The 25,535-nt window shown below is 35.5% G+C and overlaps 1 protein-coding gene and 1 non-coding gene across 5 annotated transcripts in view; both read right to left on the bottom strand.

Moving 5' to 3' along the window:
* The window catches only part of LOC128987739 (uncharacterized), a 282,377-nt gene that overhangs the window by 7,759 nt on the left and 249,083 nt on the right, over positions 1-25,535 (bottom strand). For all 4 annotated transcript variants that reach the window (XM_054408744.1, XM_054408745.1, XM_054408746.1 and 1 more), the window contains 3 exons: positions 7,838-8,461; positions 2,804-3,874; positions 760-932 (listed from right to left, as the gene is read on the bottom strand). In XM_054408744.1, coding sequence (XP_054264719.1) covers positions 760-932; positions 2,804-3,874; positions 7,838-8,461 — 1,868 coding nt within the window. The remainder of the gene's footprint in view (positions 1-759; positions 933-2,803; positions 3,875-7,837; positions 8,462-25,535) is intronic.
* Positions 18,101-18,172, bottom strand: Trnat-ugu (transfer RNA threonine (anticodon UGU)). Its single transcript has one exon. It is a non-coding gene; the product is annotated as a tRNA-Thr (tRNA).

Here is a 25,535-nt window from a genome sequence, read left to right on the forward strand (position 1 = left end):
AGATAATTACACAATTTAAACAGCAAATTGAAGGGAAAAGAACAAAGTTTTTTCTCATACTCTGATTAAATTCAGATTACCATCAATCTCATTTGAGCTTAAAATTGGCAATGACTGTAGCAGTACAATTAGGGAGATCAGCGGATTGTGATGTCTTAACTAAATTGTCACAAAATCTACATTTTTTACTGATTACATCATGGAATGTAGGTTCGACTGAAGACTTTTTTGGGCAATTGATTTTTTCAAGTTTCTGATGCAGGGTTGTTGGATTTCTTCAAATTTGTCATCACTTGTTTTTGGCAGGTCAGGTGAATGTTCTTTCAAAACACTACCTTTGTCACAAAACTCATTACACCAGCTTCTAATTGCTTTATCATCGAGTGGATTTAAATTTGGATAATTTAACAATCTATTTTAACTCTGCAAACCACAGATCAAGTTGCACCGTAAAGGTCGTACTGGCGACTTGTGTCAGGGGTTTGAGCCCAACGACCACTTGACACTGCTCAATCGTTTAGCTATCGTGAATAGTACCCAAGAATTGGCCGTTTAAAATTCCAGCATTCTTTTTCTGTCACCCTGTATGTTTATGTTTCACTCTGCACCTATAGTTTACTCAGGGATTACTACTCCTCATATATTTTCTAATTGGATAGTCAAGCTCCGGTAACTTACAACTTCATGGTCTAGTTCGCTGGTGTTATTTCTATATCTGTGTTTTGCAAACAAACTAGGATTGAGAGTTACAGTACTTACTTTGGTAAAGACTTTGGCCATGTAAGGAGTCCCTTCCCAGGACCAACCGTTGGACCACTTAGGAGCGAGAGACTTACGCAGACCGGGTAGTGAGATGGTGCTGTCTGCGGAGGGGTCTAGCGGGGGTGGTATGGGGGCTGCAGCCTTCTTGGCCCCCCGCACTGGCGAACTCCCTGTGAGGCACATGGTTGTGATGAACACTCAGGATGGGGTAGATATGCACTAACATGTCAATAGGATTGATTTGGGTTAAACGAAGGAAATATGGTGTAAAATATAAATATATATATGTGTAAAGATAAAAAAAAGTATTTTGGTAAAATTTAAATTAAATGGGAAAGAATTGGTGTTAGTGTTAAGTAGAAATTGATATTTGTAAAAAAGGGTTATAATTAAAATAAAGTAGAAAAAGAATTATGTTGGTGTAACATTGCAATACACAGGCATAGAAGGGATGACGTCTGAAGCTATAATATGTACCAAGGGTATATACTGGCGTGATTGTCTGGATAGCCGAGTGGTTATAGTGCTCGCCTTCAAATCTGAAGGTCGCTGGTTCGAATCCGAGATAGTTTCCAGACCCAGATGCCATTTGTCATTGGGCTATGAATCAAAAAGCTATCTAACAAAAAGGTTGATAGTAACAATACCAGAGTTTGGACCGTTCCCTTTCAAAAAGTAAAAAATGCCACTGGCGTAAAAACACACAAAATAAATAAATAAAATATAAATATAACAAATGTAAAAAGACATACATTAGTGTAAATTAGAAATACTCAGGGGTTTTGAAATATAAAAGTTAATTGACAAAAAAATTGGTGTAATTTATAAATGTGTACGAAAATTAATGTAAAGTAAAAATATTATCACCTAGGTATGAAAAATAAATATGTTGCTGAAAACAAATTAGTTGTATTAATAAATTTTTATTCTGATTTGTGCAAAGAAAATTATGCTTTGAAGGGAAACCATGATACAATTTGCATAGTACTGGTATGTAGCCTAGGTATATAAAAACAAAACATTGTTCAGTAGGCCGACCTATAAAATCTGACTCAATGATATGCACTATGAGAAGAGAGTATTTAAATTTACAGTAGTAAACTCGAGTATGAATGTCGTGAGTGAATGTTGCATGTTAATATCAGCCGTTAAGGTTTGCGGCTCAACTGTAAAGCATGCACGAGACTCATATAATCTCAAGCTTAACTTTCTACACATGCTTTACTCTTCACCAGTTCTGGTAGGTTGGCAATTATGTCGTCATCAATTCTAACACCAACAAATTTTATCCTAGCAGAGACGATTTCCTTTATTTCATCAGGTAGGCCTATGCTTATGTATTTGCAGGTAGGTAAGTTATGTATTTGCACGGTATTTGGTATCATTATGATGGTATAATACTTCTGTATTATATACTTCATCTACTATGATAACAGTTTGTAAGTAGACATCTAATTATACTTATATTTACTCACTTTTCAAACTATATTTGTAAAAAAACGTAAGACTATATGATTGGTTATTGATGAAGTGTTCAGTCAAAATCATGAGAAAATCAACTGTATGATTAAATATTCAAAATAATTTTATGTTTTAGATGCATGAACAAATGAGACTGATAAAATATCACAAATTATAGCCTAGCTATAATTTCGATAATTAAAACTAATTAACAAGACATGCATTTTGCATAAATCAAAATACAAATAAAAAAATAAATCAAAATTTTGTTTTTTTGTTTTTGGGGGGCTTTTTTTAAAATTTAATAACATGACTATGATCTAGATTGATCTGTTCAATGTGTCTGATAATTCAAATAACTTGTTGGATATGAAATGACACTTGGTATTTTAAACATATACCTTTAACACACAAAATATAATTGAGACTTTAGGAAATGTATCATTTTCTAATTACATAATTTCTTTTTCATGTTAGGGAGAAACTAAAGGAGTAAGAACTAAAACAGCTATACATTACCAATAGGATTGCTGGTTAAAGTTGGACAGATAATAATGTTAATTTGTTTGATTTAGCTTACCTGACTTTGATAATCTTCTCTCCTTTATCGTAGCTGGACCCTCTGATTTGCCATGGCTCCTCAGTAGATGATCAGCTTTGGTCTTCTCTTGTGTCTTCTTCCCCCGCACGACCTTCCTCTTCTTGCAGCCCTCTGTCTCTGTGTTAGGACTCTCCTCCGTGGGGATGTCCCGTGGTCCGGTGCTCGCTGCTGTAGCAGTCTTGTGAGGAGAACAAGAAGATTTCCGCCTTTCCACAGGTTTACTTTGTCTACAAACTTTCGCAGTTTCCTCCACTGTTTCAACTGGTGCGATATTCTCCTCCGCTTTCTTGTTTTTCGCATTCTTCTTCAACACACTTTTAACACACTTTGTGATTTTCGCAGCCGGTTCACTGTCACTACTCACTGATTTCCTTTTTTTCGTTTTCACAATCCCATTAAGCACTGGAATGTCCGTTTTGACTGTCGCACCATTGTCCGACAAAGGTAGCTGTTTTTCCACCAATTTCTCCGTTGTGTCTTTTTCCGGTTCTTCTTTGACCACTAATCGTTCCTGAAACTCCAAATCGTCTGGCTGCACTTTGATGTCCAATTCCGTCATGACATCGACCGCTTGTCTTTTAACGTCGCCTTTCAAGCTCTTTCTTCTTTTACGGTTACACTTAACTTCTTCGGTGGCTTCTATCTTGACAATGTCCTCGACCTCCAATTTGATCGGTTCAGACTTAGGTATGAAGTCGGCCAATGGGAGGCCAGCATCCTGGTCTGCTAGTAGAACTGCATCAGTCACCATCTTGCTGATGGTCAGCAGCCCGGTCTGCTCTGGTGGTAGCTTGGCGGGGGGTGACTGTGGAGGGTTCCTCGCCGTGGCCAGTGCAGGTGATGGTGGCGGGGGCATCCCTGCGCTGCCTCTAGCAGGGCTGGGAGGGCCCAGGGCCCCGGGAGGTTCCAATGGCAGCGCTAGCGCCACGGGTGGCAGTGGTGTCGTCTGGTTCTTCATAGACCCCTTACTGACACCAGTAAGAGGTCCAGTATGGACGTTTTTTGGACACGACTGCATTGGACAAGGACAGCTTTGGTAAGCTGCGGCATCTGTAAACAAAAAACACTAAGTTTTGCTACATATAGCAATCAAAATGTTAATCTTAGAATGTAGTGTATTTTTTTTGTAAGATGTGGGTGTTCTCTTTTAATTTTCCATTGTCCATATCTTATTTATGTATGGCGTGGATCGTGGAACAAGACATTTACGCCTAACATAAGAATTTGAATTCACTAGATATCCCATAATTCAAAGTTTAGGTAAGATTCAAGTCTTTAATATAAAAATATGATTATTCATTTTCTTTAAAGAAAATTTGTGAATTGTTAACTTCATCCATAGGCGTAACTAGGATGACCAAAAAGGGGGGGGTTACACCTACTTAAAAGGTAATTCAATTGTCTTTGGGGCCCTTCCCTGGGAAATTTTTGAAAATTAAACGTGCAACCTCACGCTTTAGGATATTTAGAGACATATAAAACAGATTATTTATTGTGAAAAAAATATTTTAATTGTAAAAAAAATCTCGTTTTAACGTCAAGGGGAGTTCAAATCCCTAACCCCCCTTCTGGATAAACCACTGACTTTACCTTCACCAGTTCAGTCAAAGTATGCATGTTTTATGTGAAACAATAGTTTTTTTATTAATCCCTCGAACATTTTTAAATATATGGTCAAGGTTTGAATACAGTAATCAGAAGGAACCTAACACTCGAACAACAGTCAATTTCTAAGTTTAAAATCTCAATCACTACTTTTGATTTTTGAATACATTGTTTATAATTGTTATTGTTTATCAAGTAAAAAAAAAAAAAAAAACTAAAAAAGATATTGGTAATTTTGCAGATTTGTTTTAATCATATTTTGTGTATAACACACATAAATTGGTTGAAAATTGTACTAGTATAAACAGTAACTACTCCTAATGATGTACTACTACTCCTTCATTTTAAAATAAACGGTATCAGCAAACTGACACATAATAATTCCTCCCATAAGCTTGAAAACAACCTTTATCATGGGTAAGCGGTGGGAGTAACTATGATATTCTATAGGAAAATCACAAAGGTTGCAATAACTTTTGAACCCTAATCGTTTGGCAGTGGAGGGTTGCACTATTTTTGTTTATAATTACAAGAACCATATCGAATAAATTTTAATCAAAACCGGCTTAATCAAAATCAGAACACACAGACACTTATTATACACACACCGTATTTTTTACTGAAATTGTATCTGTACTATTTTGTTCAAAATTTTAAGGACAGTAACATACTAATTTTAATCATAACCGGCCTTTTTAAAAAAAAGTCATTTTTTTATTTTTATGGGAAAATAACAAAATTTGCAATAACTTTGGAACGGTAATTTTTACTGAAATTGAATTTGTACCATTTTGTTCATAATGTAAAAGAAGTATAACATAGGCAGCCTACTAACTTTTAATTAAAATCGTTTGGGCCATTTACGAGAAAATCCGATTTTTATTTGATTTTATGGGGTTTTCAAAAAAAATTACCATTAAAAATCTAAATTTCAAAAAAATGAAAAAACGCATGGAGAATATCGTGGATTTAGTACACAGAAATTTCATCAAAATCGAAATAAAGGTGTGGTCTGTAGCTCTGTACCCATCCACATACACACTCAGACATTACTTCGAAAACCAATTTTTTGGGTTCAGGGGGTTCCAAAACGGATATATATCTACTTAAAACTCGACAATTTTGACGAAAACAATACTCTCTCCATATACTATGTATAGGGGGGGGAAGTGGCCCAAAACGAATATATCCGTACACAAAGCTCAAACTCGAAGACGAAAACAATAATTTCTCCATATATGTATGTATAGGGGGGAGAAAGTAAAAATGATGAAACTGTATTTTGTTTTTTATTACATATAAAAAAAGTCTATGGAGCAACTGTTTAGTGATACCAACTTGAGGGATAAAATAATCCCAGTCAAAAGAGCAAGCAATCCATCTAAAAATCTTAGATGTTCAGAAAGTTCTGGGATTTATTTATACAAAACCGATATTACTAGGAAAAATACAGAACTAAACCACTAAAACGTAATAAAAACTATCCTTACCCTTAGACTTAATCCGGAGTGTATTTATCGCAATATTTACACAGTTACCCATAAAATTACGATTAGATATGGCAAAATAACCCGATATATTTTCAAACAACATGAGTTTACAACTTAGGTCGCCTTAAGTTCGGTTAGAAAACAAATAGGTAAGATTAAAACTCTAACGTGAATCTGTCACTCCCACGTTTTAAAACACGTTTCCAACCTCAATTCCGAACTCGCCGCACGAAACCGGTTTTAAAAGCGTAGTAATCTGATCACACTACGGAAATACGCGCGAGAAAAAACACAACAAAAACAGCTGTGACACAAACTGACAACAGTCATACACAACGCAGAACGCACAAGTTGAGAAGGGCGAATTGTGGGGAAAGGAAAGAATTTAGAACTACTGTGACACCAATCCCCGTGCGAGCAGCGGAAACGCACGAGGTTAGCCGAAACGTTCCGAACCGTGAACCGGTTTTACACGAGTAATTGTGTTTTTGTGTAGTGCGTAGAATGTGTGCGAGGTCGCGCACTTTTGCGTAAAGTTGATTGATTATAGAATGGTGTGTTATCAAAACACTTTGGAAAGTCTATAGCCTACAATTAATATTATATCTGTAAAGATGTGTAATTTTAAACCAAAATTGAAATATTGCAATAAGCAAAACAGGATCGTTTAGTTAATACGTAGTATCTTTATTGGCATTTAAGGTAAAAATCAAAACAATTTATTAGGTACAACCATAGATAAAACACACTCCCTTAGGTACAACCCAAAAATAATAATGAGTTATTTTCATTGGTACAGGACACTGGCTGAAATTTTTCAGCAGGTAACCCAGTCAGCACATAATGTAAAAATAACGTTATTTTCACGTGAAAAAAAGTGAGAAGGTAAAAAGTGAAAAATATCATATTTTTTCACGTAAAAATAATGTAAAAGCAGGATCGTTTTAAAAACGTAAATATTAAGTGTAAAATGTGAAAATATCGTATTGTAAAAAGGAAAATTTCAAGTTTTATTTTCGCGTTATTTTTACGTGAAAAGTTGTGAAATTTTCACGTTATTTTCGCGCGATAATAACGTGATTTTCCCCATTTTTATACGTCAAAATAACGTGAAAATGTAATATGAAAAACGTTTTTTTTTTTACGTGAAAATAATGTTTTTGTGCTATCTGGACCCAGTCAGCATATAATGTAAAAATAACGTTATTTTCACGTGAAAAAAGTGAAAATGTAAAAAGTAAAAAATATCATATTTTTCACGTAAAAATAATGTAAAAGCAAGATCGTTTTAAAAACGTAAATATTAAGTGTAAAATGTGAAAATATCGTATTGTAAAAACGAAAATTTCACGTTTTATTTTCGCGTTATTTTTACGTGAAAAGTTGTGAAATTTGCACGTTATTTTCGCGCGATAATAACGTGATTTTCCCCATTTTTATACGTCAAAATAACGTGAAAATGTAAAATGAAAAACGTTTTTTTCACGTGAAAATAATGTTTTTGTGCTATCTGGGAACCTGACGTTGTATTTTGTGGTTGTGGAAAAATTACCTCTCCCCCAACAAATTGTTTTATTTATTTAGGGCTTAAAAAACATATTTTTGGGCAAGTATTAAAGTCTGTTTTTAATACGTGTCCATTATAATTTTATCCTATGTCTTCTTAATGTTTTTTGGAATAAAAAAATTTTTCAAAAACCCAACACAAATCCAACTGATTAATTTCCATTATTTTAAATATAGTAGTTAGTTTTTATCAGAGATTGAAATGATTGGGCAAGCCAAATATATATTTTATATATTACAAAAAACAAATAACATTTCAGAGTATTCAAAACAAACGTCAAATAGAGAATTTCAAGAATAATTTACGATAATTATCTAATATTTGAGACAGTTAATCAAACCATCAACTCACCTATGAACAACCCTCTCGACGACGGCGAGTGTGTAGAATAGCACGGGGGCGGCGGCCCAGCGCTATACCCAGGGTAGTACGACTGTGGAGGCGGCGGATAAGGATCCAGAGGGGGAGGATAGTTGCCATCGGAGGGTGGGAAGTTCGAGGAGCTCTGCCCCCCAGAGGGCGGCGCCACGATCATCTGACTATTGGAGGAAGGCGGGTTGGAGCTAGGAGGAGGATTGGGGTAGAAGTCTTGCGGAGGATAGTACTGATGACCATATCTCCGGTACCCTGGAGCGTGGGGGTAGTGACCCTTGGGGAAGTAGCCGGGCGGGTACCCAGAGGGCGGGTAGCAGATGTCCTGGTGGTAGTTGTGTGCAGGGTATTGCAGACTACTGGCAGGAGGTGAAGGGTAGTACTGGTAGCCGTAGTTGTAGGGTTGTCCCGCGGGGTAGCGGTAGCCGGGGGGCGGGGGATGACTGTCGGCAGGCACCACCTCGGTGTCCGACGTCTCCGAGGGTGGGTGAGGCGCCGAGGACGGGGGAGGGGTTGGTGGGGGTGGCAGTTTGGTGACGCTGGTGGTAGAGTGGTGGTGATGATGGTGTGTGGAGATGAGAGGACCGGCCGGCTGGTAGTAGCCTGCAACAGAACACAGGAGTAGTTAGTGACGGTGTAAATACTACAGTACCACAAGAAAAGGTCACAACACATAGAAAACATAACGTAATAGCACGGACTGTAGTACACATCTAATTTATACACACCATGTAGACAATTTTATATTCATTTACTCACAAAGTTAACTGAATCAAAACTTTTACTTCCTCTCTAATTTTTGATGATTCGATAGTTTACGAACATAGACACTATTTTTTGTGCTTGCGTATTCGACAAATATTATTTACAAAGGCACACTCAGACAGTAGCTAGACTACAAATATAATGCAACTCTATTGCAAATTTGAATAACACTTGATGGGCGATTTAGGTAAATAAGCATACGATTCCTCCACCGGAGAAGTAGTTGGGTTTACTAATTAAATTTAATAACTGAATTATTTTCAGTCAGCATGTCATCAATGAGGAATAAAATACGCACACGTTGTAGGCATCAAGGAAAACAAGAGAAAGAATCTATCAATTTGATATAATTTAAAACCTTTGTAATGTGTGGCGCCAAGAGTTACGTCCAATATGTCACCCAAATAAATACCAATAACCTTTCGAAAATACCTTCGACTAATGTTATAGTACCGGTACCCAACTCTTGTGATCAACCAGATATCGACGTAGATTGATTCCCCATCGAATGGCCGCAGAGAGCCATCGCGGACGTTTTTCGCGAACAACACAGTAATTACGTGTCAATTACCACGCAAGGCCGAAGCCACAATTGGGCCCAAAACCCGCCAAAAACCGAGGTTCGCGGCCAAACTGAGGTTTGCACGCGCGGCCACGGAGCGGCACGACTCGAAACCCCCGCGGCCTCTCTACAACGGGACTTTGAGATCATTGTCTCCTAAACTGTGATCTTGTAGGGTTTTAAATCGTTAAGATATTTCATTAAGTGGTATATAGTTCTATAATAGGAATTCTGGTGAGGGAGTTGTACAAATGAAAGTACATTTCATTAGGATTAATCTTTTATTGTGTTAAGTAGGTAGATCTAGAGCTTAAAGCAAAGCAGGTTATTAACCTCCAAGTCACGGAATTATTACTTCGCTAAATTGTTTAAGGATTGGGAAGATTCAAACCCATGTTTCAAAGATAGAAGTTTCGAGCTCTGGTTGCTAAAACAGCCTGGAATGGCGGGTTCAAGGCATGGATAAATGTTTTCCAGTGTTGCTTTTTTCTAGGGAAATTTTACATACAGATTTTTATTGATAGGTTGACCAACATTTGGGCTATGAAATGCTGCACGGGCTATTATGACATAAATAAATAAAGTGGCAATTGGCAAAGTCCTCAAATCAAAAGAGCTACTATACTACGTACAATGCTCAACTAAATGAATGTGAGGAAACATTTTACTGTAAAATTATACCGTTTTACACATTTTAAAATTTTAAATTATTTACAAAGCTGTAAAATACTTAGGTTACCCCCAAGATACGAATAACACTCAGTTCAAGAAGAAGTATTTTCTTCTGATACCGTCAAATTATGACGTATCCATAACAACTCCCAAAGTTGTATTGTCTTAAGTGGAGACAATACCATTAGGTATATTACTGCAAGATTTATACGACCAATTGTTGAGTAAAGATCGTAGCACGAGCACGACAGGTCCACCGTCCCCGCCGCATTTACATCAGATCCACTGCGGTTTCATTTACATTTAATTGACTTGAGCTGGGGCTGGCGGACAACCAATTAAACGTGGCTTTCAATTGAAAACCACGCAATAATGTAATCAAAATCCTTCTATAGGCAGTCAATGAATAGATATAGGCTGTGTTTTCAAGATTGATTTCTTGACTTCACATAAGTTTGCTTAAGATCTTGTACATGTAAAATTAAGCGACATCAAACATAAAATACTGATGTAGGACTACTTGCAATATCCAAAGTCAATGAGTGGTTGTGTTTGCTGTTATTTTATCATTCATTCGAGATAGTGATAAATTAACCCAACAAATAAGAAAGGAGACATAAGCACAATTAATCTTTGCCGGAATATCAAATTCTAATCAAAATGGACTTTGATTTACACCATAACGGAAAGTCTACGTGCAAGATTCAATAGTTGTTTCTATCTATTAGTTACTTTCAATTGAGTGTTAGATAGCTCTTCAGTGTGCTATTGAGCTAACACGTTACTGTACTCAAATAATCTTCCATTTGAAATTCAGTACACTAATTGAATACAACTCCTCGTCTTTGGTTGAAAATATAAAACAAGTTTGAAAGAATAAATAAATTTATCTGTAAAACATATCGTTCACACAAACTTGTCACCATGTGACAAACAAGCGTGTGATTTAACACAAGTTGTGGAGATTCGAGCGATTAACGAGACCGGAGTTCTAAAACGTGTGACGTAAAAACCGACGCGCGGCGCCCAGCTGTAATGGCGGGACAAGTTTATGGGTGATAAAACGGAAACGCGCGAGAATTAGGCCCAATAAAACGGGTATAGAGTTGCCAAATAAACGGGAAATGAAAAGTGGTCCGCTGATCGTGGAATTGAAACAATATTGATTTGTTTCAAGCGCAGAAAAGGTTCTTAAATTGGAAATAAAGTGTATTGCCTAAAATCTAATGAAAAAGGTTTTTTATATAGCAAAGATTATGTTTAATCATAATAAAGTGACGTAAAGTAACTAAACTTCTCAGCACCTAACCTCAACATTTCTACTAGATTTATGTAGTTTGATTAATCAGTCCTCCATTTATGATGTTGGATGTGCAGAGTTGAATGGATTTGCTATTACAAAATGTATGCTAAAGGTTTATCAGTATTAAAATAAGATTTTACAAAAAGTGTTCTGGCAAACCGAAAAACAATACCCACCCTATATCCAGTATAACCTTTTGAGGTTTAAAATATACGTATGCAGTACTAAACGCAGTGAACAATAATTATTGCTTCCATAAACATTTATTTTATTTCGTTAAACGTTGGTAATCAATTGTATGATTTAGAAATAATGAACACGTAAACAGCACATAGGCAGTTAATTATAGTGTTCACTACGATTAATAATATTTCATCTTAACGAAATAAAAAAATACTTTTTTCAAGTTAAAAATAAAATAAACCACATCACCCACTTCTCTGTGGGTAATCCAATTTTGAAATTTTCCAACAAATCGATATTATAACCAACTATTTTCTGCATTCCATTTAATTTACCGGTTACAAAAACGAAATGTAGATAGTAAGGTTGAAAAGGCAATGTGTCATGAGGAAATTCCAATGATAAAGTCCCAAACAACTTCCCAAAGTCTTTCTGAAGCGTTGCAAGAATCTTATTTCCTTCCTTGCAAGTGTCTTCAATCTGTTTTTCGCGCGCTATTTGTTCAGTTGATCATTTACCCGCCAATTCCTCTCCCTCCGACATTTACATAAAGTTACATTGTAAATTCAACATCATTTCAAATTACGATTTGTAAAATAACGTTTGGAGAAGTGAACAGTTTGTAGAGTTTAAAATTGTTTAACACACGCTACATCTTTAGCAGAGAAAAAAAATTGCAAGGCTATTCGAAATAGAAATCTTTTAGGTTGTATTACTCTGAGGTTGTATGAAAACGAATTTGACCTAAACCACAAAAAAGATTTTTTAATTCAATCCTGCATTGTATTAGACTTGTAATAATGCCTACTTTAAGTCCAGGTCTAGAAATATAAATTATTGAGTGATACTTCATAATGCTTAAAATAGAGATATTATACTGTTTAAAGATACAGTATCAACAAAAGGCTACAACTGTAATTTAAGAGTTGATCATAAAACTTAAACATAAAATCAGAAGAGACCTTTTATAATTTTTGTTCCGGTTCATAGAGTCTACACAATATTTTATAGAATACTTTTAACAATTCTTGTTTTTAACTTATGTTGTGGTCATATTACTTACACTTACACAAGTATATTATAAATATATAATTGAATTAATCATACAAAATTGAATAATTGAATTAACTTGTCTTTCTTAGAATAATCATTTTACACACCCATTACAGTATATGCATCTAAATAAACCAAGCGAAAATACAAAAGAAAGTTACAAAAACAATCACTCTACTCGGTATAATCATTCAACAATCAAATGCAGCCGCAGCCAAATTGATTTCGTCGCCGCTAGAGATCGCGGAGGCAGTGGCGCTGGTAGTTCCCCGGTTCTCTGCTAGGTGTCGTGGCCAGCGCCAGTGTAGCACCTTATCGGAGATCATCTGCTCTACTTAACGAGGGGATTGTTAAATTAGTCTGTCGACAATATGATTATACGGTGTACATTACGGTATGCCGAAATTGTGTAATGACTGCCAAGATAACTTGTGCTGTAATTCTAGTTAAAGTGTACTACTGTAAAATAGGTGCTTGGTAAATGGTAGGTAATCTAATAACATTTATATAACATTGGTGAAGCTGAAAAGATGGTTGGAAAACGCAAAGAGTAATTTAAAAATCGATCTTTGATATAGTTAATATTGTTGTTTTCAAGAACATTGGTGAATGTATGAGTTTCGTGATGTTTCTCACGGATCTCATCGTTTCCTCACGTAGGAAAGAAATTTACGTTATTACATTGTACAAATTATGACTATCACTATATGACGCTCTGTGATGGAACATCCGTAATTATATTGTTACATTACAACAAAAACCTACGAATAATAAGAGTAAAATTACTAAAGGCTGAAAATAGGAGCCTAAACAGTTATTCCATATTAGAACATTAGTTTCAGCATGTACTATGAATGTTACCAGGATATGAATGTTTGTGCTCTTTCGAGTATTTACTACGATCAATTTTACTTGGTAGTTACATTGAGTAAGTTGCATCAATTTACTAATACAATTCACAGACTTTGAATTACGTTCCAAAGTTACAAAGGTGCTCAATGAAAAGCCTCATAGCCTCGGGTTAATCAAGTATTAATAAATTCATAAAACTAACAAAGAACCAAAAACTTATTTTATAGCCTATAAAATACTGTAGGCATAATTAAAGCAGTATACTGTACTAAAAAACTTCAATTAATTATTTTAATATGTTTTTTTTTAACAAAACACTTAAGCTCTGTTCACACGGGGCGAGTTTACAAGCTACACGTCGGCTTTTTTACAAGCAGCTAGTAAAATAGCTCAGTGTGAACGATGTACTCACTCAAAAGCTGCTTGTAAAAAAGCTCTGGAAAAAGTTGACGATGCCACTACCATTACTTTACACGCCAACTCGCCAGCTTTTGAGCGAGTAGTTGTGTAAAGTAGCCCAGTGTGAACACAGTTGCTTGTGCTTGTGCGCATGTTATTCAAAGATGTCGGAGGATTTGGTTCAAGCTGAAGCTATATAGCTACTGAGCGAGTGGAAAAAGCATTGTGCGAACGAATACAAGCACACTCGCCAACTCGCCGGCTTACGCTGGCTAGTAGCTTGTAAACTCGCACCGTGTGAACTAGGCTTAAAGATTTTTGACTACCACAGTAAAACGGATTAGACGCGAAAATAACCATAATAATCAACCCACCGTTATACTATTCTCCAACAAATGCTTAATTATTTATAGATTTTCAATACAACTTGCATTTTAAAATACAGCATAGTGTATTATTTTTACTCAAGAAGCTTTAACATAGATAAAATAATAAATATTTTCCAGAAAATAGTTATTTGTGTAACTAGTGGTGAAAGTTGCACTTTGCTGCAAACGAGAGCAGCGGAATGATCTCGAGTGCAGCAACTCGTGTTACACATCATATTTTTCCTACAGTCACTATAAAGCATATAAATAATTAGTCTTTCAAAAACTATACAACACGTTTTTAGGTTCACCTGGCAACACAAAATAATGGTGCCCTAGAGAAAGTAGTACCCGCGGTTCGTATCACTCCGCTATTTTTCCTCGGCAAGAAATGTGCTCCGCGTTTTGAGAATATAGTTCCGTATGTTTTTGTAATTTGAAGTGGTTTCCGCGCCTAAAAAATACGTTAAAGGTATTTTCTTGTTTATTAAGATCGTAGGAATGTTTTAAAAACGTTTAAAAGAAAAGTCCAGAAAGTTCAGAAATACCGAAACTATAAACACGAAATGACAGGTTAAATCGTAGTTATAATAGTCAATCAGCTACTCATAGTTTATCTTTAAGTGTTGCCAACCTATTTCCAAGCGTACACGGATTACGTGCATAATAGAACCACGCTGTTTTGTGTTGTTTCGTTGGAATCCTGATGTGCGGCAAAGTATAAACCGTACAACAAAGTATAAACCGTACAAAAAAGTATAAACCGTACGGCAAAGTATAAATAAGCAGTAATTATCAGCTTTCTGTACTATAAACAGTACAAGGAAGCCAACTTTGTCGGGTGACTGTAGGAAAAATATATATATTATTTTTAAAATTTATATTTTTAAAAGTTACTCAAGTGGTTCTTGTAGAAAATGTAAATAACCATAATGTATCGTGTATTTGACGTAGATAAAACATTACGTATAGCAATTACGTAACTTGTACTTGAAATGCAGTATCTCCATTTCATCTTAAGCATGTTACACATTAGAGATGCCAGATTATTTTCAGTATTAAAATCCTTCAATAATTCTTTTAACTGATGATAATGACGCTTAGTAGATATTGATATTGAATCAACATAAACAGTCCTTTCCTCCTTTCTCACTTGTAACAATTGATCAGCTGTTCCATCATTACTTGAACATTTGACAGAAATCACTTTCGACATTTTCTAACTCACTACGGGCAGACAGTAATTCACAAAACCCGTAAATGAAATGATCACGGACACATCAAAGGATACCGCACCTATATAAACCTGATACAGCTAATCAATCAAGCCCTTCCCGCCGAAAGAGCCGGAAGTGTTTTGGAGGCAAGTGCGAAGTTATACAAGCTGACATTTGTGCCAGCTGATAATTGCTGTGAAAGTTATCAGACGTATCTAGCGCATGCGCCTTTCACCTCTGCGCAGACTATAGAGGAGGGTGCGTACTGCGTAGGCTGCACGGTGACTAAACAATATATTCTTTAAAAATATATTTGATCCTATCTTCATATTCAAGGACGCTAGGCTCTTGCCACGAAAAGTTTTCAAACTAATTCAAGTTAGGCCAAGAATGACGCGGCATCTTCACATGTAGGTAAAATTCATTGGTGATTGAAAGGATTTGGACCCTGGGACCTTTGGGTCTAAGCACCACGCTCTAATTAGTCCAGCTCGCTCCCCGTGCAACGGTTATGGAGAGCTAATACGTTAACACTAAGCGTTCGCTATTATCATAATTAAACGTGTATTGTGTGTTAGTTAGTATATGCTATTATATTTAGAGCTATTGATACTGCTTACAACGCTAATTTGCATTAACAAGCTTTCGCGGTCACATTTTGTAGATTCGAGGCGGAACCAATATCTCCAAATTGTTTTGACTTGAGCTACTTGATTCCCATCTTGTGAATCTTGTTTGAATCCATCCTACAGGATTTTTCTTAGACAGAACCACACATAACATATGAAACAATTTCTTAAGTTTCACGATCGGTTCAACGGTTTAGTGACGCACAAACATGTAAGTTATATAGTTTATTTTAGGAATGCTTATAATACTGTACAGTCTTCTTTTTTTGTGCAATTTCTAAACATATCAGATGTTTTAACACTACTCTTTTAAGTACACTGCCGTATTCAATATTTCCTATTCCGTTGCAACAATTAGAAAAATACATTTGCAAAACATAACAGTACAAATTGATGTTTCCTATGTACTGACAGTACAAGTACACCGCATACATTTAAAATGGTATGAATATGTTTGCTAAAGCCGTTTTGTGCGTATTTTAAACCGCATACGTTTACGACTCAACGGAATGCGAGATATTGAAAATGTACGCGTCCAGATTTTTAAATGCACACATATTCCAACATTGTTTTATAAATTTAGGGAACGGTCCAAACCCTACACAACAGTACTCAACCTTTACTACGTGTTGAGGAGCAACTGCCTGGCGTGGACTTGACTTGACAATACAGCACAAAGCTACACGCCAACTGAAAACAATTATCGGCCAATTACCCACTTCCCGCCAAGGTTACAGATATCTGGACAATGGATGGGGGTAATTGGAGGGGGGGGGCTGGACAAGCAGAGGAATTACCAAATTCTCTACCGTGTGCTATTATTGGGGGACCGACCACGCGCATTTTCGTAGTTTTCGAATGTGCCTATCTAGATGTAGTAATGCACAATTGCTTATGGGCTTACATTTTACTTTTGACTGTTGACAATAGTACTTTTTTGTTTTTGAGTTGTATATACAGTACTTGAGTAGATATCCTTTTACATGGTGGACCAACTTTAGCCAAATTGTGTGCAAATTAGACATTACTTGTCTAATATGTATGCTACTATCAAAATTCTAATTACCCCCCAGTCACAGTACCAATTGCTGGGATGATACAAAATATGATTATAATATATTATTCTTTAATTTTAGCGTGGTTAAAAAGCTGTACGTCACAGAAATGAGTGATTGATATCAGCGAGCTTATCGATGACTCAACTTGTACATTCAATATTATTCTTATACTAACAACAGCTTTTACATAGGAATGGGTCGTCCGGGCGTCTACTTATATCAATAATTAATTAAATGCCAAAGGCAACTTGTTTTTCTAAAGGGACATTTTCGTCTGTAGGTGTCGAAGTAGTCCGATTAAAAGGAACCAAATAGTTTAAGTGATGGGTGATGGGTAGAACATTTTTTTAAATTATGACGATGAAATGTTTGACCAAAAATATTCGATATAAACATAATGTTTTAGCATATGAATATTAGGTACTAATAATTACTGAGCTAATATGGTAAAAAGATAAATTAATGTTTAATTTTGTCGTAATTTAATGCTATAATGTTCAAAATAATTCATAAATTATAAGACAAATTAACAAAATATCAATATATCGATTGCTTGAAACAGGGATACGAATATAATGTATACGAGAGTAACCCACAGGATGTAGCCGAATTCGGCACAATTAATTGTTTAAGATTTATTATACACTGCATAGCAAAAGAGGCACAGTCAAAAACTAAGTACAAGCTGTAATAAAATTAAAATCAAATTCATTAAATCTATAATTACAACAATTAATTATAGCAACGAATATGAAATCGATTACATCGAAATTACAATCAAGACTGCCATCATTATGTGTGAATTATGTGTACTAATAATACAAATAAATATAAATTTTTAGATAAATAGTTATCAACCAATACACGATGTGAATAAGTTGTTATTAATTAATCTAGATTTTCATGCCACAAACAGTAAATGCAAAACGCATTAAAATAATATGCGCAGCTACTGGTGTGGGTGTAATTTAGAAACGCAATCGTATATTCCACCAATAGTAAAACTACAAGCTAAGTAAAAATTAAGATTTGCTCAGCAGAAAGGAAAATATAGTTTAATTTTTTTTTCAAAATATATAACTGCGATAAGAATAATTCAAATACATATTTTTACAACATTAATTACACTCAATCGATAAGGAAGAAGAATATTCTGAAACAATCCAGCAATAAAAAGTAGGTGCCTCCTGTGAGGATCGAACTCACGACCGCTGGTTTACAAGACCAGCGCTCTGCCACTGAGCTAAAGAGGCGGTGGTGACGGGGCGAATACTCAGCACAGTTGTCACCTCGCTGTCTTGTCCAACATTTTGGCGACTGCAAAAGCTATGTTATGGACATGGATTCTGATAGGGCTTACAGTGCAGTATTTATTACTATAACAATTAATGTAATATATAATTATATTAAACGCAGTATTCATTTACATTACGAATTTTGATGACAAAGATTGTTTCTTAATTGCCCATTAATAAATTAAATAAAACTTTGCTGTGGAACATTTTAACGTAATTATCAGTGTAAAGAGTACAAAGTTTAGTGAACCGCTGCTTCTTAATCTGTCGTGTCCCAGAAATTAGCGAGAGGTATGCTCTCTTCATTCATCGCTGGCTATTCCCTGTCAACCGGATACCGTTCTTGTTTATGAGATAGCTATAGACGTCCACACATACTGAACGAAATTTCTATTTTAGTTTATATAAAGAGGTTACAGCTTTAGATCCAAGTCGTAAGTAAACAAATGAGGGCGGAAAGAAAAGCAAGGCATAGAAAGCGCCGCGGGCGGAGCGGGGGGAGGACGAAAAGAGGTTAGGAGAAATCATGAAAGAAAGTGGCGCCAAAATCAGAACGGCGGCAAACAGTGCAGTTAGCAGGGGCGCAATTTCACGGTAGGCGGGTGCCGTATTGCCGCGGGCACTTTATGGGGGGGGGGGGGTTTAGGAGGGGGGGAAGACTGGTGTACACGGAATACGAATCACTGATGTATGATAAACGCAGTTTGCTATTAAATCAACTACGGAGTTTATCTTTGCATTTAAACAATGAATTAGATTTTATGAATCCCCTGATGTGCAACTACAATACAATATAATCATATTCTAATCCAGTTTTCAGTGTCAAGCCAATTATGGATTAAAAGTTAACATCAATAAGGATACCAAAAACTTATTCCGTTATTTTTATTCAGTTTACCAACCTTACTATCTAGCGAAACTAAAAGGGCAACTTGTATAATTCATGATAATACTTAAAGCGTAATTTATGTTCCCATAAACTATTACAATATGAAATACAAAACCTAGTGTAAATAAACGGTGTGGCCTTATTGAACGCCAGAAGAAGAAGAATTACCTGTAGATTAACAAATTGCAAAAATTCTGCTCGTACATAGCCTACGGTAATCTAAGTTTTTCCAATCCTCAATAAGAATAATTACGTTACAAAATTAATATTTGTTCATGGTCTAAAGCACTGAAGCACTAAAGCATTCACTGCAATGTCAATTTGGACCAAAACTTGATAAACAAAATACAATTAGTAAGTAAATGATCCAAGGGTAAAATTGTTACGAGTACTTTGGATACTGCAAGGATAACTTTTAACATCTTTTTTTTTATTGTACGTCAACGAGTGTTAAAACTAAATAAATATTCTGAATTACAACGTGAGCAGACAAAAAGTAGCATCCACCGCGTTATCAACTACTCCGAGAAAACTAAAAGCACACCAACACAAAAGTAAACATGACATAAAATGTCAACTGTCTTAACAAAAGAGACAACTTCCAAAGCACCTCGTGATTGTGTTTCCAACATGGACATTCAAGATAACACACGCATTGTCCATATTACTCAGCAGATTTCTTCAGAAAGTTTCGCCGTAGTTTCTTGTAACTTTGCTACCCTCACTGTTGCAGTTTCAAATGTTGTATTTGTGACGATTAAGAGAACAACAGAGGGTAAAGTTAGGTTGTAAACATAACATATTGTCCGTTCAGTCCCTCCCTCGCAATACTACTTGCTGGACAACCGATATATTGCTGGAGGAACATGTAAAGAAAAGAAAACCTTTGTCGTGTAAATTCTGGTTTTAATTAACCGATTCACAAAACAAATTGAAGAGTATGTCTGTCTATTTGATGATTGTCTTATTTATTCAGGCATACAAATTGTACAAAACTGTACATATTCAGAAAATAAATTACTTATGACTTATACCATTGACTTTATATCTACACGTTCATTCGATAGCTCTTAAAACCATAGATTTAAGAGTTTTAATCTATGCTAAAACGTTGGTAACCGGTACTGTAGTTAGTAGTTATTTTTCTTATGCCTGGAAAGAGTAACTTTCTTATTTATAACTCTCAGTCCGGGAAGAATCTTTGCGGGGTAAGTAAATTGGTCTCCCTGGTAATTGTGTGTTTTTTTTTTGTAAATCTTAAATGTCAATTATTTCTTCTGGAGATGCCATTGACTATAAACCGACATGATCTGTATAGGAATATGCGATATTTTCGGGCTAATATAATAAGTACGTCTGCAATATAACGATGCAGTAAGTGCGTGTGGTTTAATTAAGTAACAAGGGGAGAAAAACAACCTGCAAACGAGGAAACGAGATCCGATCGTAGAACAGCCTCGTTAAAAGTCAGTAAGGATCCTCGTTCCAACGCCGTTAGTTTTGATGTTCCTCAAAACGGCCGTTACATGAAAATAACAGTTACATAAAATAACGTTGCATAAATGAACAGTTCCACACGCTACGGGAAAGCTGTTAAGCGAGGGGCAAAGAGTGATTGGCTTATTTAACTTTCTCTACTTAACGATGTAGATGATGTCTCGAAATCGATATGGTTAGATAGATTTGTGGTTAAACTGTAGGAACGGCAAACTTCAGTGAATATATAGCCTATTGAATTAGGCCTATAATGTAAAAGCTAAAGCCTGATATCATCGTGTGTATTTCAAGTTTGTAACTTTTGACTAAACTATTTTCGACACTTATTTTCTTTTTGTAGAATTTACAATTTGTGCTTTGCTTCTTTCTCGAAAAACATTAGTTTTTTTAACAGATTGTTCTGTTTTAGTAACAACTGTATCAAAAAATCAAATATGAAGAATGATTAAATCTGATAGAAAAATTAAGAACGTGACATTTCAAACCTACGGTTATGAATAAATTATGGTCTGCACACAATCACACAGTTGTCTAGTATTGTGATGTAAAGTAAAGCTATGATTTATATTTATAATTTACGTCATAATTTATAAAGTTACTAAACAGTTTCCAAACCCTCGCACTCACATTTTAGTCAATTAGGCCTAACTATCCTCATGTCAAGCATTGAACTAAATTTCCTAGAAATCTTACAATAAGGAAAAAGGAAAGTAGTAAGGTTTTTGAAGTTAGTCCCCACTTTTTTTATTGAAATGCTAAGAACATTTTACAACTAATAGTATCAATCGCCAAAAATATTCCACCGTACCACTCAACTTGTACACCTGATACTCCTATGTCAAGAATAATTTGACAAAACCACCAAAGTAAATCAAATTAGACCCGTATCGCGTTACACGGATCTACACACAATGCGTTAGCACGTCTCACTAGTGCGGCGTTAGAAATATTTATGGCATTATAATTGTGTAACGAACCCACAATATATCCACAACAGGGCGTTATAAATCTTGTGCCCAATCCGGTAGCGATGAGCCACCGGCGACACCAGCGCGACTGGCGGCCGCAGGCGGAAGCTCCGAACTCAAGGACCTCCGAAGGTGATCGAGGCACACCCGACGCCGCGGACTTCGGTGGCCTTTGGAAATTAGCTGGCTTCTTCAGCGTGGAGACTATGTGGGGAAATAAGTTTGGAATAATATGAAATAGATTATTGATCTCATGAGCTTCAATATTATATGATTAATATCGGCTAGTTACCTAGTTTTGAACTTATACAGTATATATAGTTAATCCCCGTAGCAGCAATATGGAAGTGCCCATGAACACCAGGTAAAATACATATGTTCAGGTGCACTCCCACATTTAAGGGTGGGTTTAGAGCTCACCTGATAGTCAAAAGGTTTAATCCTAAAAGAAGACAGGGCTTTTTTTTATCAATCTTTTATGGTTAGAAACTGGACTTGCTGTCCTCAATTATTGGACTTTATAGATGATCCTGGCCAAAGAACCAATGCTCTAAGTAACAAAGCTTTCATATCCATTAACGACTCAACACTCGTCCTTCATTCATCTTGCTAATACGCACCTACAGTAGGTTTGTCAACGTCCTTTAAAAAATATACAGTAACCTAATCTAATGTAATAATACCCCCGCCGCAGCAAACCTGCAGACTAAGCGAATTTCCAATAACCTGATTGGATTTACACTAAAATGCCTCCATAAAAATAGCACATTTATTTCCTATTTAAATAGAATAAGTTTAACGAGTACTTAGGTTTGCTGCAACAGGGAGGATAAAAAAGATTTTTTTTATAATTTGATAATAGTTTAGTAAGAAATAAAAGTATTTTCCAAAATATGTTCATAAACAAGCAAACTACAGCAGTTGACTTATTCTCCATAAGAATAACATGGGAATTTCAAAATTACAATTTTTTTTAATTTTCTCCGTAACAAATAGGCGCATAATAACGCTTCAATATACTAAATTATTGGTTTTTTTAAGCTCTACAAAATGGTTTAAAAAGAAATTGTGAAATTTCGTGTTTTTAGGGTCAAAAATGGGGAAAACCTATTTTTACCCCATAAAAACCCCCATAAACCCCCGTTCCCATAGTCCGATCATGCTGGTTCGCGATCTTATTCAAGTTTATCCCGCCTTACACCTTCAAACCAAATTTTATCAAAATCGGACAAAAATTACTCAAGTTATCGTGCGAACGGACACACACACACACACATATATATATATATATATATATATATATATATATATATATATATATATTTATATATACATATCTCTATATATAGATATATAAAAATTTGAACGAATGGTGTTTTTGGCCTCTGGGGACATCAAAATGAAAAAGTAAATCGGTCCCGGGCTTAGGTCTTACCATGAGACCTACGGTAATAGCTACTTCCCTATAGGGAAATTCGCTAAAAAGACAGCTGTCTTAATTAGTTCATCTACTAGGGAAGCGTGCCTTAATACCTGTTCATAACTTTTGTGACCGGTCAGCGACAGGAAAACTTAGAATCGAACGGAATTTGAGTCCACACATTACGTAAATAAAAAGAAAGTATTTGGAGGCGTAAGATGTTGTAATATCACCAATGGTCTTCTTTTTTCATTCTCCAAGCCGCGACAAGATTACGTGCTTCATCAAATTGTATATACACATATTAGGAGTGTTAGATTGTTATTGGATTATACGAGTATTATTTTTAAATATTAATCTAACACAACAATGTAAATTGTGCAAAGAGGATACAACTTTGAGGAAATTGTTTTATTTAAACTTCGAATTAACTGGTTATAGAGTAAACACCGCAATAATTGTACAAAATTTCAAGTAAATAAACACTGTTACAAAACATACTAAGCCCTTCCTAACGCCTTCGTAATCAACAGTATTAGTTGTCTTATAAAACGTAATTGTTACGGCTTAAACATTACAGTTTGTCGAGGAATCTGTCAGTTTCTTTATCATACTTATAATTTACCTTTGACTATTAATACAACAACTTCTGTATCCAATAGTCAATGATTGTACTTAAGTGACAAAAAATACCCTTAATGTAGAACAAACTTAAGGCGAGTAAAAATACCATTTGGCAAAGTTTGTTAATTTGTGGAACTGCCCAATAGCGATTTTATCACCACATTATTCGTGTATCATTTCAGAATTAATTATTGAGAGGACAAAAAACTTGTTGTAACACATGAGGTGTGAAGACTGGCAGGAAACCTGGCTGACGGCCTTGGCTTGGATCCGAGCCCTTCATCCTTGGACCCAAAATTTTATTTAGATGCGAATTCCGTGATCAGTGGCAGCGATATACCGTAATAATATTCCACACAGAAAAGAACCTACAGGAGAACGAATTTGACGTTTCAAGGAGTTGTCTAAGTCCATTTTTGTTCACTATATTTACTTAATGATGTTATTTTTAATGATTTGATTGCATTTTTGATTATGTATACAACATTTAATTGATATTTATTAGCCTCTGGATCGCGGTGGAAAAAAAGAGGGTAAAAATACCTGTAGTGCTTTTGAACAACCACGTATTTTGGACCTAAAGGTTCATTTCAAGCAATCATCTAGAATTTAAAAAAGGAATAGGATTTTTATTTTGTTGTGTTTGACTGGCAGTACGTACAAATAATTGCGATTAGTTGCAACTGACACACACGTAAATATTAGGTTGGTTCGTGTTCGTGTCTGAATGAGTTTGACCAACAGTGAACGATGTGAATGAAGTATGTACAATGGGCATGATAAAGCAGCGATGGGTTCAAACATGCACAAGAGTGGTACAAAAGTGTTAACACCATGCCTACGTAATTTAGTTCCTAAAGATGTGCTTCAGTAAAATATGATCCTTGAGGATGTAAACGATTAATACTTATGAATAATCTATGGATGTCTTAGATATTGTAAAAGACTGTTGTTCCAGTTTCGTGGCATGGCATCGGCTAGCGAAGCTGCGCAGTGTTGTGTGCGCTGCGTACTGTTGTCCGTTATACTAGATCGTGCTCAATGCCTCTGCCCCATCCTCCACGATGACACCACGTTTGTCACTTCCCACTTCCGTACTCACACCAGCTCACTATGACACGACTCTTGGAATCAGGATCGCGAACTTGTTACACAGAGCAGAATCATATTGAGAGTCATTGTGGTTAATGTAAAAAATTCACCAGGTTAGGATATAAAGTTTGTGTGTACTACTCTAACTATGGATGGCAAACTCAGTGAGCAGGTTAGTCAACTATGTCAATGAGAATGAAGATTTTGCGACAGCTAGTAGATTAAGTTTGGGCGTCCTCTGTATTATTAAGTCAATGATATCACGTTAGAAATTATAACTATTATTAACTATTAATTATATGTATATATGTCATATGAATATGTAATATCATTATGAATTTATTAAAAAAATGACTAATTCAGTAAAGTTTTGTTATATAACACTTCTTAACAAAAAAAACTTACATTTGGGTTAAAAACAAATATCTCTCGTCAATGTTTATTTTATCTGTGTTATTTAACGGGATACTTACACCAAGGATGCTAACACTTTTGAAGAAACTTTAAAAATAACTGTTGTTAAATCTCTCCACATTAGTATACTTCTACTACTCTCTGCTACTACTATAAGAAATACTCCAATTTAATATTTCAGTTCACCATAAATTACGTTATTTCCTCTTTTGTATATGTATTAGTGTACACTGAACTGTAAACTACTGGGGTAAATCTTGTAAAGAAATTTTAAAAGGAAAATAAACAAGATGGACTTCCCTAGAGCTACTCAAAAGAGAATAGTACGCATATTTCCCACACAGTAGGTAGAACCAAAGGTAAACAGTAGGGGGTGGGTGTAGGAAACTGCCACTACGCATTGAACGCCAAAAGGAC

Source organism: Macrosteles quadrilineatus, unplaced genomic scaffold (assembly GCF_028750875.1).
Source record: "Macrosteles quadrilineatus isolate MER2022 unplaced genomic scaffold, UCM_ALF_1.0 Scaffold_2__2_contigs__length_208266976, whole genome shotgun sequence".
In the NCBI taxonomy this organism is placed as follows: domain Eukaryota; kingdom Metazoa; phylum Arthropoda; class Insecta; order Hemiptera; family Cicadellidae; genus Macrosteles; species Macrosteles quadrilineatus.